This window comes from Desmodus rotundus, chromosome 5, assembly GCF_022682495.2.
Source record: "Desmodus rotundus isolate HL8 chromosome 5, HLdesRot8A.1, whole genome shotgun sequence".
NCBI lineage: Eukaryota > Metazoa > Chordata > Mammalia > Chiroptera > Phyllostomidae > Desmodus > Desmodus rotundus.
Window position 1 is genome coordinate 6,382,054 of NC_071391.1, and position 13,178 is coordinate 6,395,231.

The window sequence follows — 13,178 nt, forward strand, 5'->3', positions numbered from 1 at the left end:
CCTCCTTTTCTCTCCCAGCATCCCTGTTCAACCTTTGTCCCTTCTGCCTCACCTTGAGGAGGGAGGAGGCAAGGTGCCCAAGAAGCAGAGGACCGAGGAGCTCTGGGAGGAGGAAGGCTTTTTGGGCTCCTGACATTTATTCATTCAGCAGATATTGAGTGCTTCCTACATGCCCGGCACTGGGGACACAGCAGTGAACACGGCGGACACAGTCCCTGCCCACAGCCCAGCGAGGAGATAGACGGGATATAAACAATCACACAAACAAAGTACACTTGTGTTCCCAGAGGTGTGACAAAGGCCATGAGCGAGGGTTTGGTCGGGCTTCCCTGGGGTTCTCGGGGTAAGGAGCCTTATCTGGCCCTGGAGGGAGGCAGTGTTCGGCCATGGCCAAGGGCTCTGCAAAGCCTCAGTTTCCTCCACGGGAAAATGCAGGCAGTAAGCATGCCCGAGATCACGGGGTTGCTGCAAGGCTGCGAGGAGGCCTGCATGCTGGCCCACAGCCCTCAGAAATAAGGCACTGTCATCCTCCCCGAGGAAGGCGAAGGGAGCTCGTCAGTGAAAATGGCGGGGAGGGCCTTCCCGGAGAGCTGTAGCTCTCACCCAGCTCAGAGGTGGCTTCAGGGAGGTGAGCGACCCCAGTTCCAGGGCTATGCTTCTGAGCTCTGCTGGCCCCTCTGCCGCCTAAAGCTGAAGAGGAGGAGGGGCTGGTTCCCCTGGCTGCCTCTCCTTTCCCCTCCCACACCCCCATGTCCCTGGCCACGTGGCATCTCTGCACCTCTGTGCCCCTTGCCTGGGGGAGTGTGATTCCTGACCTAGGGCCTGGGGGAGCCAAGGAAAAGTGAGTGGGATTTGGGGTACCGCTGGGACCAGGTCCCTCAGAGCAGCCCTCTCCATTCGGCACCAAAGCCCCAGGGCGGCAGGGAGGGGGTGCTGTCTCTTTAAGAGCCTTCAGGCTGCTGGGAGCAGATGGCCAGGCCGGCCGGGGCCCCTTGTCCTTTGTGTGGCATTGCACAAAAGAGGGGGCCAGCTGGGGAGGGGGTGGCTGCAGCAGGTGGGAGGGTGGGGCCTTGCCCCTCCCCCTTCTAACCCAGCCGCCACTGCCCTTTGGGGAGGGGTTTTCTTACTAGGAATGCCCCTCCTGTCTAAATACTGTGGCCCCTATAGTCACCCCCAAACTCCTAGGATACCTTCCGGTATTGTGTTGCAGGTGCTAGGCAAAAGCCTCATCATGCCAGGGCTTAGGAACTACCCCCTCCAACTTCAAGGAATGAGCCTCCCCTCCCTGCCCCCACCTCCAGGGCAGAATCTTTGACTGGCCTGAGCTCTAGGCTCTAGGGAGACAGAGAGCAGAATTAGGTTCTTATGTGTGTGTATACTGGGGGCATGCTGTGGAAGGAGGGATGCCAGGGGCTGGGGGTGCCTGGGACAGCCCTGGACCTGGGGACCGGATGTGCATGATGCCGATGCTTGGCGGGAAGGGGCTGGGCCCTGAGCCCTAGGTATAAGTAGGGAAAGGAGGCAGGGGTGGGAGGATGGGGAACCCAACTGAGGCCCTGCCTCATGGGGTTCTGGTGTGGGCAAGATGGAAGACTCCATCCTAGGAGAGGGCTGTGTGCAGCGATGGCTGCCTGCCAGGCAGGAGGGGACAGAGATGACAGCCTCCCTAAAGAGTGGAGGTGCTGGGGGTGGGGTGGAACCCTGCCACTCAGGAAGGGTCAGGCTGGGGAGGCTCTTTTCATCTTGCAGCAGACCCCCTAGCTCAGATCTGCCCTTGGCCCATTCATTCTCCTCCTTTGTCCAGACCTCCCCATCCTGGGGCTGGTGCCCAATCCGTGATTTAAGAGGAGGAAAAGGCCTCGTAGCTCTGGCTCGAGGTGTGGCGGGCAACGTGGCCGGCGGCTGGGTGGCCCCATGTGGCCCGACAGTGCCGCAGCCGGGTGGAGTCGTGGCTGATTTTGCCCAGCTGCCCCCAGGAGCCCCAGGACCAGGAGGCCCCAAACAGGTCGTGAACCGACCGCAGGACCCCGGCCGGCTGGCCTCAGACAGCGGGTGGGGGCGGGGATCCCTCGCTGGGCCCTGGGTTGCTTCTAAATTTAGGAATCTGATTACAGAGTGGCCGAGGAAGTGAAGGGAGTGGAGGGTGCGAGCGCAGGATCGGCTCAGTCTGGGCACAGCGGGGTGTGCCCGGGTGGAGGTGTGTCTGGGAGTCAGGGGCTCTGGGTGGGAGGGCAGGAGGGCGGGGGCTTGGGCCTGTGTGCTCTGCCGCACGTGCCCTGGGCGGCGGGGACGGGCACCGGCAAGGCTCGCAGGCTCAGAGCTGCCGCCGGTGTGTGCGCCGGCTCTTTGTGTGCCTGGCAGGGTGGCTGGGTCTGGCTTTGAAAGTCTCTGCCCACCCCCTCCCCCATCTCCGTCTGTGCCGCTCTACCCGCTTCCCGGTCTGTCACTCTGCCCGTGCTTGTCCTGGGGGAGGGGGATGCTGCTCCCAGCTGGGGTGACAGTGAACCCAGTGGGGAGGAGACCCAGCTCCGCCCTCTCCCTGCAGTCCAGACCTTCCCCTACACCTCTCACTCCCTGTCCGTCAAACCCTTATGCCACTGTTTTGGGGTGCACATTGCGGCAGTTACCGGGAATCGGGGTGACCCCTGGGGACCCGCAGATGCACCAGAAGCTAGGTTTGGCCGAGTAGCTCTTGGAGGAATTCATTCCTGGCCTGTCCGGCCTCCCATCCGCTCTGGCCCCCAAGGGCGCCTGAAGGGGGGGTCCCCCCTGCGGAAGGGGGGGCGGGGAGTTCCTTGGCAGGAAGGGAAATGGAAGGAAAAGCTGGGCTCCACCCGGGCGGGCGGGCAAAGCGGCCTCAGGGCCCCCGGGGCAGACGGCAGTAACCCGAGCCCACTGGTGTGTGGGACTGGTGTGCGCGTGGGTGGGGCTGACCCCCAGCTACTGCTGGGGGACCGCGAGGTCTCCCCCAGGGGCAAGTCTGAGAGCCCGGGGGGCCTGCAGAGGGAAGCGCTCACTACTCTGGTCCTGACCCCACCCCCTGGAGGTCTAGCCCCAGCCCCCAGGCCCCGCCCTCCGGGCCCTCCCGCCCACCCCAGGGCCAGATGTTCAGCTGGCGGAGGCATCGGCTGGGGGAGGGGTGCTGAGGCCGCAGCCGGCACTACTTCCCTGCCAGCAGCTTCATTGTGTGCGCGAGGAGCGAGCGGCGGCGGAGAGCGGGCGGGTGATCGAGCAGCAGCCCGAGCGCGCCGGGGAGAGGGAGAGCGAGCGCGCCGGGGAGCGTGCGAGGCGGCGCCCGCGGCTGAGCTCCGCCCGACTCCCGGCAACTCTGCCCCAGCGCCGCGTGCAGTGCGCGCCGTCCCGCCGCCACAATCGGGGTCCCGCCGCCACCTCCGTAGTCTCGCGGGCTGGCGTCGCAGGCAGGGGTCTGGTCGGGACAGGGGTACCCGCCCTGGGACTGGGGCATCCTGGTGCAGCCGAGAGGCACGGAGCCCGCGGGGGGCGTCAGTTGCACTGCAGCGCCCGCCTGCTGAACTGCGTGGGCAGGAGGGCTGTGAGGCTCCTGGGCGCCCCGAGGGCAGGGTGCCCTGACTTCTCCTGGGGAACCCTAATCCCGGGGAGCGTATAGAGCGAGCGCGCCCCTCAGCCGCATCGGACCTTGAGCTCATTCCCCTGCGTACCCCACTTCTACACAAACTTTTCCGACGCCTTCGCCTGCGGGGGTCACAGAAAGCGCTGGGCTGTCCGCTGGGCTCCCGCCCCGCCGGACCCTAGCCACGCTGACCTCCTGCCTCTTGTAGCCTCAGTGGCGACCTCTCCAGGCCGGGCCGGGCACGGCACTCGAGGCGAGCGCGGCAACCCCGGGTTGCTCTCCGAAGGCTCCCGCGCCCCCTGGGGCAGCTGGGCGGGGTAATGCCCTCGGTGATGGAGAAACCTAGCGCGGGCTCCGGGATCCTGTCCCGCAGCCGGGCCAAGACGGCGCCCAACGGCGGACAGCCTCACTCGGAGGATGACAGCAGCGAGGAGGAACACTCGCACGGTGAGCCCCGCGGCCTAGGGTTAAAGGCGCACTCCCCCGGCGGGGGGCGGAGTGTGGGGGCAGGGAGGGGGAGAGTTGTGGACCACGGGCGTATTATACTGATGATTCCTGTCCCCCCTTGGATTGGTGCATCTGCCTTGCTTCTCAAAGCCTGGAGCTGCCGGCATGGGGAATCTGGAGGCTGGGCCCCTAGCTGCTGAGCAGGAGGTCCTGCCCGCCCACGCCCTGCCCTCATTCCCCGAGGGACTAGGACGTCCTTCCCATCCACAGATTGGGCCCCTCATACCTTGCCACCTTGCCACCTAGCAAGGGACTGAGGTCGGGTCAGGGCAAGGGCTGGAAAGACACCTCCACACCAAGCTGTGAAGCTCATGTGGAGGGGAGGAGCCTTGGATTCCCTGCAGGGCCGTGGTCCAGGTCTAGGGGCAGCCCTCCAACCTCCTCCCACCCCCCAGCCAGAACAAAGGGCTCTGCCTGGTCTGGGCTCTAAAACTGGCCCCTGTCCTCTGCTCTCCCCCAACCTCCCATAGACTATGACTAGGCAGGGGCTCTTCTTCAAGTTCCATCTATGGCTGAGGGTAACTGAGGGGAAAGATGAGGGAAAAGTGAGCCTTCTGGAAGGTGGGGGCCCTGGGTGCTCAGGAAGAACTCCAGGCCAGCCACCTCCCCCACCACATCCTCCCATCCTCCCTCCCTCCCTTCCCTGAGTCCTGACGGCCTCCCCCTGGCTCCACAGACAGCATGATCCGCGTTGGAACCAATTACCAGGCCGTAATTCCGGAGTGCAAGCCTGGTGAGTGGCAGGACAGGCTGCGCAGGGAGGGGAGCGGAGGACCCATGGCTTGGCCCTGAGCCCCACCTGGGGGAGCCCTTGGCTGGTGCCCACTGGAAGGACAAGCCAGGCGGGCAGGCGGGGGTGGGTGGCCCATGGCACAGTTAGTTTTCCTGCTCTGCCTTCCTGTCTGGGTCTCTGCCCCTCCCTCCCTCCCTCCTGGGCCTCACCTCACAGGCCCCACTCCTCTGCCGCCCTCTGGCCATGGGTCCAGGCCAGCGCCACCTGGCTGATCTGAGTGTCTTCCCTCTGCTGCCTTTCAGAGAGCCCTGCACGCTACAGCAACAAGGAGCTGAAGGGGATGCTGGTGTGGTCGCCCAACCACTGTGTGTCTGATGCCAAGCGTGAGTGGGTGGGACCCTGCATTTACACACATCCCTGGGAACTGGGGTGCATGCCAGTCTGCCTCAGAAGTGGGCTGGAGGCTGAGATGTGGGTTCAACCCCTGCCTGGGGCGCAGGCTGGCCGGCGTGCCCATCTGGGGAGGCCTGGGTTAGGAGTTACAACCACTTATCCACGACCCGGCCCCATCCGCCCCTGCAGTTGACAAGTACATCGCGATGGCCAAGGAGAAGCACGGCTACAACATTGAGCAGGTGAGCCTTGGCCCCACACAGGTTTGGGCTGGAGACCAGATGGTGATGGGGCGGTGGAGCCTGAGTTGCCTCCTCTCCCGGGACAGGCACTGGGCATGCTCCTGTGGCATAAGCATGATGTAGAAAAGTCGCTGGCCGACCTGGCCAACTTCACCCCGTTTCCTGACGAGTGGACTGTGGAGGACAAGGTGCTGTTTGAACAGGCCTTTGGCTTCCATGGCAAGTGCTTCCAGCGGATCCAGCAGATGGTAAAGCCCTCCACCCCCACCATCGCTCCTCAGCCCCTCCTTTCTGATGAGCCTGCCTGGGGCCCAGACTCTTGGGTGGCCCCAGCCTCTGGCGTTGCCCCTTCAGCTGCCTGACAAGCTGATCCCCAGCCTGGTGAAGTATTACTACTCTTGGAAGAAGACCCGCAGCCGAACCAGCGTGATGGACAGACAGGCTCGGCGGCTGGGGGGCCGAAAGGACAAAGAAGAGAGGTGGGGGTCCAGGGGCAAGCCAAGGGGATGTGGGAAACCTGAGCTCCTGGGGGACCCTGCCCCTGCCTCACTTCTTCCCTGGCCCCTGTGTCAGCAGTGATGAGCTTGAAGAGGGACGAGGAACTGTGAGTGAGGGAGAGCCAGACGCTGGAGACCCCAAGAGAGAGGTGAGGTCCCAGAGCTGGTCTGGCCCACCCACCTGCCCTCTCCTGGGGCTCTGTACCACCCTCTCTCTCTCGTCTCTGGCAGCCTCTGCCCTCTAGGCCCCTGAATGCCCGCCCAGGACCTGGGAAGAAGGAGGCCCAGGGGTCTCAGTATCGCCACCACCCACTGAGAACCCGGCGGCGCCCACCCAAGGGCATGTACCTGAGCCCAGAGGGCCTCACTGCTGTGTCGGGAAGCCCGGACCTTGCCAACCTCACGCTCCGAGGCCTTGACTCCCAGCTCATCTCCCTCAAGCGCCAGGTGGGGGCCCAAGAAAAGAAGGGGCCATGCAAAGGGAGCATTCAGCAGCAGGGAGTTATGACTGGGGCAGCTGAAGTGTAAGGGACATGGTGCAGGTGCCAGGCCTGCCTCTACTCCTGCCCTGCCTTCTGGGCTTCTGGGTAACTTGTCATTCTTTCTGGGCCTTAAAAGAAACAACAACAACAACAAAAAAAAACTGGTCTGCAGGACGGAGTGAGGCACAGCATCTCCCTACTGAGTGGTTGTGAGGGCGGAATGAGCCAAGGTGGTGGGTGGCAAAGAGCTTTGTTGGGAAGTGGCACTGCTTCCTGCAGATGCGGGGCCCTGGCGAGGGCTGGCAGTGATTGACAGCGTCCTCGGCCTGAAGAGTCTGATGCTCCTTCACTTCCTGGTCTTCCCAGGTGCAAAGCATGAAGCAGACCAATAGCAGCCTCCGCCAAGCCCTGGAGGGCGGCATCGATCCACTGCGTCCCCCCGAGGTGAGGCTGCTCTTTGAGCTGGGGTGCAGGAAGGGGTTCTCTCTGGTGGCTGAGCAGAAAGAGGCATTCTGCTTGGAGGGCTGGGCCTCCATTTTTATGTTTCTGATTGTGAAGGATATATTCCTTGTTCTCCAGGCCAACACCAAGTTCAACTCCCGCTGGACCACAGACGAGCAGCTCCTGGCTGTGCAAGGTGGGTTAGACTATGAGGACAGAGGGCCCCAGAAATCTCTTCCCCACCCTCCAAGGAGCTGGGGCAGAGGGGAGAGATCAGGAAGTAACTAGTTCCAAGGGGTATTCACAGCCTGCTGCCCTTTTGACTCTTGCAGCCATCCGTAGGTATGGCAAAGACTTTGGGGCTATTGCAGAGGTGATTGGGAACAAGACTTTGACCCAGGTGAAGACCTTCTTTGTGAGCTACCGGCGCCGCTTCAATCTGGAGGAGGTGCTGCAGGAGTGGGAGGCCGAGCAGGATGGGGCTCCTGGAGCCCCGGTCCCCATGGAGGAGGCTAGGAGAGGGGCTCCCTTGCCAGCCTCAGCCCTAGAGGAAGATGATGAGGTGAGAAGGAGCGAGAGAAACCCTTCAGAGAAGAGAGGAGAGGAACTGCCTAGTCATGCTGGGCTGAGGGTGTGGTGGAGCCCGGCCTTCTCACTCTTCTCTTTCCTCTCAGGTCCAGATTACGTCCGTCTCCACATCTGTGCCCAGATCCGTGCCCCCTGCACCGCACCCCCCTCCAGCTCCCACTTCACTGTCCCAGCCACCCCCACTGCTGAGGCCACCTTTGCCCACAGCTCCCACCCTGCTTCGCCAGCCACCTCCACTACAGCAGGGCCGCTTCCTCCAGCCTCGGCTGGCCCCCAACCAGCCCCCACCACCTCTTATTCGCCCTGCTCTGGCTGCCTCCCGCCACAGTGCCCGCCCTGGCCCTCAGCCCCCACCCACCCTGATCGGAGCCCCCCTGGAGCCTCCAGCACCCCCACTTTGAGCCCTGAGGCTCTTCTCCAACCAGAGGCTCCAGAACACCTTTGCTGGACGTGTTTGGGCACCTCTGGCTTCGCAGAGGACAGGAGGGACTAGAGCTCTTGCCAGTCTGTCAGAGACCCAGAGCTGCTGATGGTCTTTGGCAGAAGAGCGGCACAGTTCTGACCCGTTTCTGGCAGCTGTGCCCATCTCTTCCACCACCCCAGGCAGGGGCCGGGACTCGGTCCTTCTGAGCTGGCCTGGGGGTACTTTCTCTTCCTGGATGGGACTGGAATGGCTGCCTCCTAGTCTGCTGGGGTTTGGCCTTTGGGCCCTACCCTTCATGTAGAGGGGGTAGTGATTGTAGCTTGGGGGGGGGGGGTGGGAAAGAGGACATTTTGGCCTGTTGGCTGTTCTTCCTCTTTCCCTTCTTTTAGCAATAAGCCTGGGGTGAGGTAGGGAGGGTGCTGGAGGGAGGAGATGGGCAGAGGTCCCCTGGGGTCTGAAGTCAGCAGGGGCTTGAGGGGTGGCTCCCGTCTTCCAGCGGAGCAGGACGTGCTGAGGAGCTCCCAGGGTGCCCACTGTGCCCACTGCCCAAAAGCTTAGAGAAAGAAACATATGCAGACATGGGTTTATTTTTCAATGTTTTTTAAAAAATAAAATAAAACCTTCAAGTTCACCGAGTCCTCTTTCCCTTTTGGTGGAAGGACCCTGGGCTCTGCTTCCCGACTGCCACAAGGGGGGAGGGCATGCGGCCCAGCCGCCAGCCCTAGACAGGAATCCATTCTCCTGCAAGGGAGGCGGCTGGGCTACATCTTGCCCACAGGGACTGGGTCCCTGCCCAGTTGGGAGAAGAAAGAGGAGGTAACTCAGATTCCAAACATTCTCTTTATTTCGTGTTTGATCCAGAGGAGAAACTTAAGTGCAGGAGCAGGGGACTAGGTGGGGAGGAGCCACCTTGCCTGGGAGCCCCCAACCACCCCCTCTCCCCTTTGGGAGCCAAGCCATGCCCTCCCAGCCCCTCGGAGCACCAGGGCTGTTCCATAGGGCAGGAGGGGGGAGGGGAGAAAGGACAGGGAGCCCTTGGTTGGAGCCGAGCCCGAAGCTGGGCTTGGGGGCAGGAGGACTGAGGCTGGCAAGGCCCCTTCCTGGGACCCAAGGGCTGTACTTGCCGTGGGGCCTAGCCGGGGGCGGGGTGGAGGGGTGATGAGAAAGGGTGGAGTCGTCATAAATCAAGAAAAAAATAAAATAATAAAATAAAAAATAAAACCCATCACAAAAAAATGTACAACTCAGGTGAGGGTAGGGGCAGGACCCCTTCCCCCAATTTCTCAAGAACAGAAACAGCAGAGAAATAAATTAAGGGATGCAGCGGCCGCCACCAGCCAAGCGCCCATAACCAGCCACTCCCACACTGGCCACGGAGGTTAGCAAGCTGGGAGTCACTTGGCCTATTTGTCCCCCCACTCGGTGGAGGGCAGAAGCTCCCGGCCCTGCTGCCCTGTCCAGCCTCCTGCCAGGTGGCCATGGAGGCTCTGGGCAGTGTCTCCTGAGAGGAGGGGCGACAGTGTCAGGAAGAAAAGGCAAGGCCGAGAGATGAGCGGTGAGGGAAGTCACTGCTTATGGAACTAGCTGGTGCCCAGATTAATGCCAATGACGGAGCAGTGGGGAGGGGAGAGGACCGGCGAGGGGGCTGTGCTCTCAGACAAAGGCTCTCCCAGAACGGAGAATGCCCGGCGTCCCCGTTGGGAGACTAGCAGCCCAGGCGGCCCCCTGGGGGCCCAGGAGCCCATGTGCCCTGCAGTCCCCTCCCTTCTCCCGGCCCTAGGGTCAGCCCCGCCTTCTACCAGGAGGGGGTGGGAGAAGATGGCACAGACTTTTGAGGGGGGGAACAAAAGTCCCCACAGCAGCTTGTGGAAGGAAATGCCCAGCTCTGGGGAAGGGGGGCAGAGGATACAGTGTGGAGGGAGGCCAGAGCCCCGTGCCTCGCTGCCAGCCCAACCACCTCAGGGCTGCACAGCACCCCCTGCCCCAGTCCCCAGCCCCCCAGGCTCCAGCCCAGGGGCCTGAGGTCAGGGGAAGGCCACCTCTGGTGGTTTGCTTGGAGGGGAAGGAGAGGATGAGAGGGGAGAAGCCCAAAGTGGGCCTGGCGGAGGGCCTGACAGGGAACTCCACCACTCTTGCCTGAGAGTGTTCCAGCCCTGAGCCACCCTCCCGGGAAACCCCACAGATCCAGTCTCAACTGTCCCGATGGGGCAGGGAGGAAAGGTGGCCGCTGGGATTTTTTTTTTCTTTTTTCTTTTTGGTAATAAAAAATTTCTTGGTTTAGGCGAAATACTCTGTGCAACCGCAGTACCGAGGGGGAGCCCTGCCCCCCTACCCCTCCTCCCTTCCTTTGCCTCCTGTGGGAGAGAGGGGGGAAGGAGAATATCTGGGCAGGGGTAAACGTTGGGGGGAAAGAACCATCTCCCATCCCCACAAACATGGAAGAAAAACTGAGCAGGGTGGGGAGGGAGAAGTGCCAGCAGGGAGAGACACGCCAATCCATCTCTGCAGTCTCGCCCAGGTGGGTCGGAGCAGAGGCCCAGCAGCTAAGTCCAGCGGGCCAGCCTCCGTCGCCCCCTACTCCTGGCAGCCTGTTAAAGCTTCAGCTCATTGGCTATTTTGGAGGCAATGTTTTTGAAGGCCATGGAGGTGCCCGATATCCGCTTAAACCGAACCCCGTTGAGAGACAGCCGCGGCAGTTTGCACACCTCCATCTCCCACTGCACGAAGTTCTCGTGGCCCGGCGTGCCGTGCATGCACAGCAGCATGTACTTCTCGTGCAGCTCGCTCTGGCAGCTGTTTGCGTCCAGCACCTTGCGGATCTCCCGCATCATTTCGTTGGGCTCCATCGAGCTCGTGGTCTTCATGCTCCACGTGAAGCGGAGCGAGCGTGGCTTGGCCTCCCGGAACTCCTCCTTTTCTTTGTCATTGCCTCCACCGCCCACCACGTGAGGTCTGCAGGGAGGGCAGAGGTGGGATCAGTGGGGGCCAAGGCACCCCACCCACAGGGCAGCCACCCTGGCACACGGACCCTGAGACCAGAGAGGAGAGCAGGATGGTGCCCAGAAGGCAACCAGACTGGCAGAGGGAGTTAGACCTGGTCCAGGGCACAGAGGGTGGGCGAGAGGTGTGGGCAGTCCCGCACCTCTGTCTCTTGGCAGAGAAGGTGAGGAGAAGCCAGTGAGGAGAAGCCAGCTCCCAGTGGGGGCAGGGGCACAGTCCCATGTTTTCCTTTGAAGAGGGGAGGGTCAGGGAAGAAAGGGGAGGAGGTGCTCAATAGCCCTGAGCAGGTCACACACTGGACAGAGGAAGCAGCTGCGGCAGAGACAAGTGCCCAAGGCTCCTCCTTCCAGAATACACAGATCTGAGGAGGGCCCACACCTGAGCTGGGGTGTGGGGATTCTCTGAGGAAAAGGGAGGCCGCAAGAGGGTGGCAACAGGGTGGCAGGAGGAGGAGAGGAGCAGGAGGTGCGTGGCAAGCCCGGTGGCCCGGGCAGGGCCGGTGCTGGCTCCAGCCCTCTCACCTGAGCGTCTCCACTCGTTCTTTGCTTTCAGGTTCATTCAGGTTCCTCAAAAAACAGAGCGAGGGAGAGTTTAGTGCTGGGACCTCTCGCTCCTTCCACAGACACAGACCCAGGCAATGGCAGTCCAGGGAGGTGCCACCAGTGGGCAGGCGGAACCCCAGCCCAAAGGCCACTTCCCCATCACCTGGCAGGCCAATGTGGCTCTGCAGCACCTCACACTGGCAGCTCGACTGTCCCTCTCCAGCAGGGAGCCTGGCAGGCGGGGCCTGTCCCTTCCCACACTCCCAGAGATGTGTGCTGGGGAGGAGGGGTATGGAGGGCAGGCCTGCGCACTGGGCACAGAGCAGCAGGCAAAGGCCCCACCAGCCCACAGCCAGCACTCCTGCCGTACGTGGGTTTCCAGCGCCACTGTACAGTCCTCTTAGAGGGAAGGGGCTAGGGGTAAACAGAGGCCTCTCACAGGAGGCTCAAAGGGCCAAGCTCCGGAAATGCTTTGATATGCCTGGGGATGGGTGGGGAGAAGAAGGGCCCGAGATGAGCCTACCTCCCCCGTTCTTTAATGACTCCTGCCTGCCAGGCCATCTGATTGCACAGAAGGGAGGATGTAGGGCAGGGCAGGGCAGGGCAGGGCAGGGCAGACACCCTGGGATGGTGGGGGGAGGAAGAGGTCTGGCCCCGCTGAGCGGCTTCTCCAGCTCCTGGCTAGAAGACGGGTGCCTGGAGCTGGGAAAGTTGGGATTGCAGAGGACAGCAGGGGTGCAAGGAGAGAGCGAGCAGCGGCAGCACATGTAAAAGGAACACAAAGACATCACAGACACACAAATGTAGACAAGCACACTGTGAGCCAGGAGCCGGGGCTGCGCAAGGGAAGGAGCCTGGCTGTTCTCTCCAGCCCCACCTGGCTCCTGCCCTGTGGGTGGAGGCACCCTGCAGGGCAGGCCCCCACTGGGGCCCCATGAGTCAACAGCCATCCATGCAGTGAGGAGCTGGGTGGAGTTCGGTGGGTGGAAAGGGAAAGCCTGAAGACCCTGTCTTGGGTGTTTCTCTGTCAGTTGGGGCACCAACGTGCCTGCCAGGTGTCCCAGCCCCAACATAGAGCCTGGACTGATAACCTTGGCAAACCAGGGCTCTCAACCTGGCCCGTGGTCTTCGGCTTGGTACTTGGCCCACCCAGGCCTCCAGAGAAAATGAGGACAGGGCCAGGGGTTGTGGCAGAGACAGGACCCCGCCTAGGCAGGGAGACACCTGAGTGAGGGGGGATCTGCCATTGTTTCACCAGGGACCCCAGAACATCTCAGCTCCTGGCTTTTTGGAAGCCACAGGCTATATCTGGAAAACACAGCCCAGAGGGGAGGAGCTAGCCTGGTTCATCCAGATACTGCTGGAGGCAAGAGATGTGCTTGGGTGGGGGTGGGCCTACTTCTGCAGGAGCTGCCAGAAGGGGGTGCTGTACCCCAGTAGTGAGGCAAAGGCTCCTCTGGGCCTGGAAGCAGCAGCCTGAAGCCATAGGACCCCAGTGTCCCTGTAGTACCTCCAAAGTCCTGCCATCCCATAGGATAGGGGCAAGAGGTCATACAGCCCCGAAATTTCGAGGACCAGAGAAGGGAAGGCCAGGAGACCCAGAATGAGATACCATCCCAGATGCACTTTCAACCTTGGCAGGGGTAGACTCTTCAGAGCGCATGCACAGACAGGGGCAAGGGCCAGAAAAGAAACCCAATATTCGTGACCAAACACCAAAACCCAGAGGTGGGGACT

The 13,178-nt window shown here is 62.2% G+C and overlaps 2 protein-coding genes across 10 annotated transcripts in view; one reads left to right on the forward strand and one right to left on the reverse strand.

The window, feature by feature from the left end:
- The first annotated feature begins 217 nt into the window (after nucleotides 1-217).
- Nucleotides 218-8,513, forward strand: RCOR2 (REST corepressor 2). Of its 3 annotated transcripts, XM_053923826.1 has the most exons (13): nucleotides 218-289; nucleotides 3,801-4,039; nucleotides 4,776-4,832; nucleotides 5,135-5,215; nucleotides 5,415-5,467; nucleotides 5,554-5,715; nucleotides 5,822-5,946; nucleotides 6,044-6,113; nucleotides 6,196-6,411; nucleotides 6,813-6,890; nucleotides 7,026-7,083; nucleotides 7,220-7,449; nucleotides 7,562-7,961. In XM_053923826.1, the coding sequence occupies exons 2-13, from the start codon at nucleotides 3,913-3,915 to the stop codon at nucleotides 7,874-7,876; spliced, it is 1,572 nt and encodes a 523-aa protein (XP_053779801.1). In that variant the 5' UTR covers nucleotides 218-289; nucleotides 3,801-3,912; the 3' UTR covers nucleotides 7,877-7,961. The 3 variants fall into 3 exon arrangements, with proteins under 3 accessions (XP_053779801.1, XP_053779800.1, XP_053779802.1); XM_053923825.1 differs by lacking the exon at nucleotides 218-289 and having other exon boundaries at nucleotides 3,160-4,039; nucleotides 7,562-8,513; XM_053923827.1 differs by lacking the exons at nucleotides 218-289; nucleotides 7,220-7,449 and having other exon boundaries at nucleotides 3,203-4,039; nucleotides 7,562-8,161.
- A 207-nt stretch (nucleotides 8,514-8,720) lies between these two features.
- The window catches only part of MARK2 (microtubule affinity regulating kinase 2), a 54,153-nt gene continuing 49,695 nt past the window's right edge, over nucleotides 8,721-13,178 (reverse strand). For all 7 annotated transcript variants that reach the window (XM_024574570.4, XM_024574567.4, XM_024574566.4 and 4 more), the window contains 2 exons: nucleotides 11,421-11,465; nucleotides 8,721-10,851 (listed from right to left, as the gene is read on the reverse strand). In XM_024574570.4, the coding sequence (XP_024430338.2) occupies nucleotides 10,491-10,851; nucleotides 11,421-11,465 (406 nt within the window). In that variant the 3' untranslated portion in view covers nucleotides 8,721-10,490. The remainder of the gene's footprint in view (nucleotides 10,852-11,420; nucleotides 11,466-13,178) is intronic.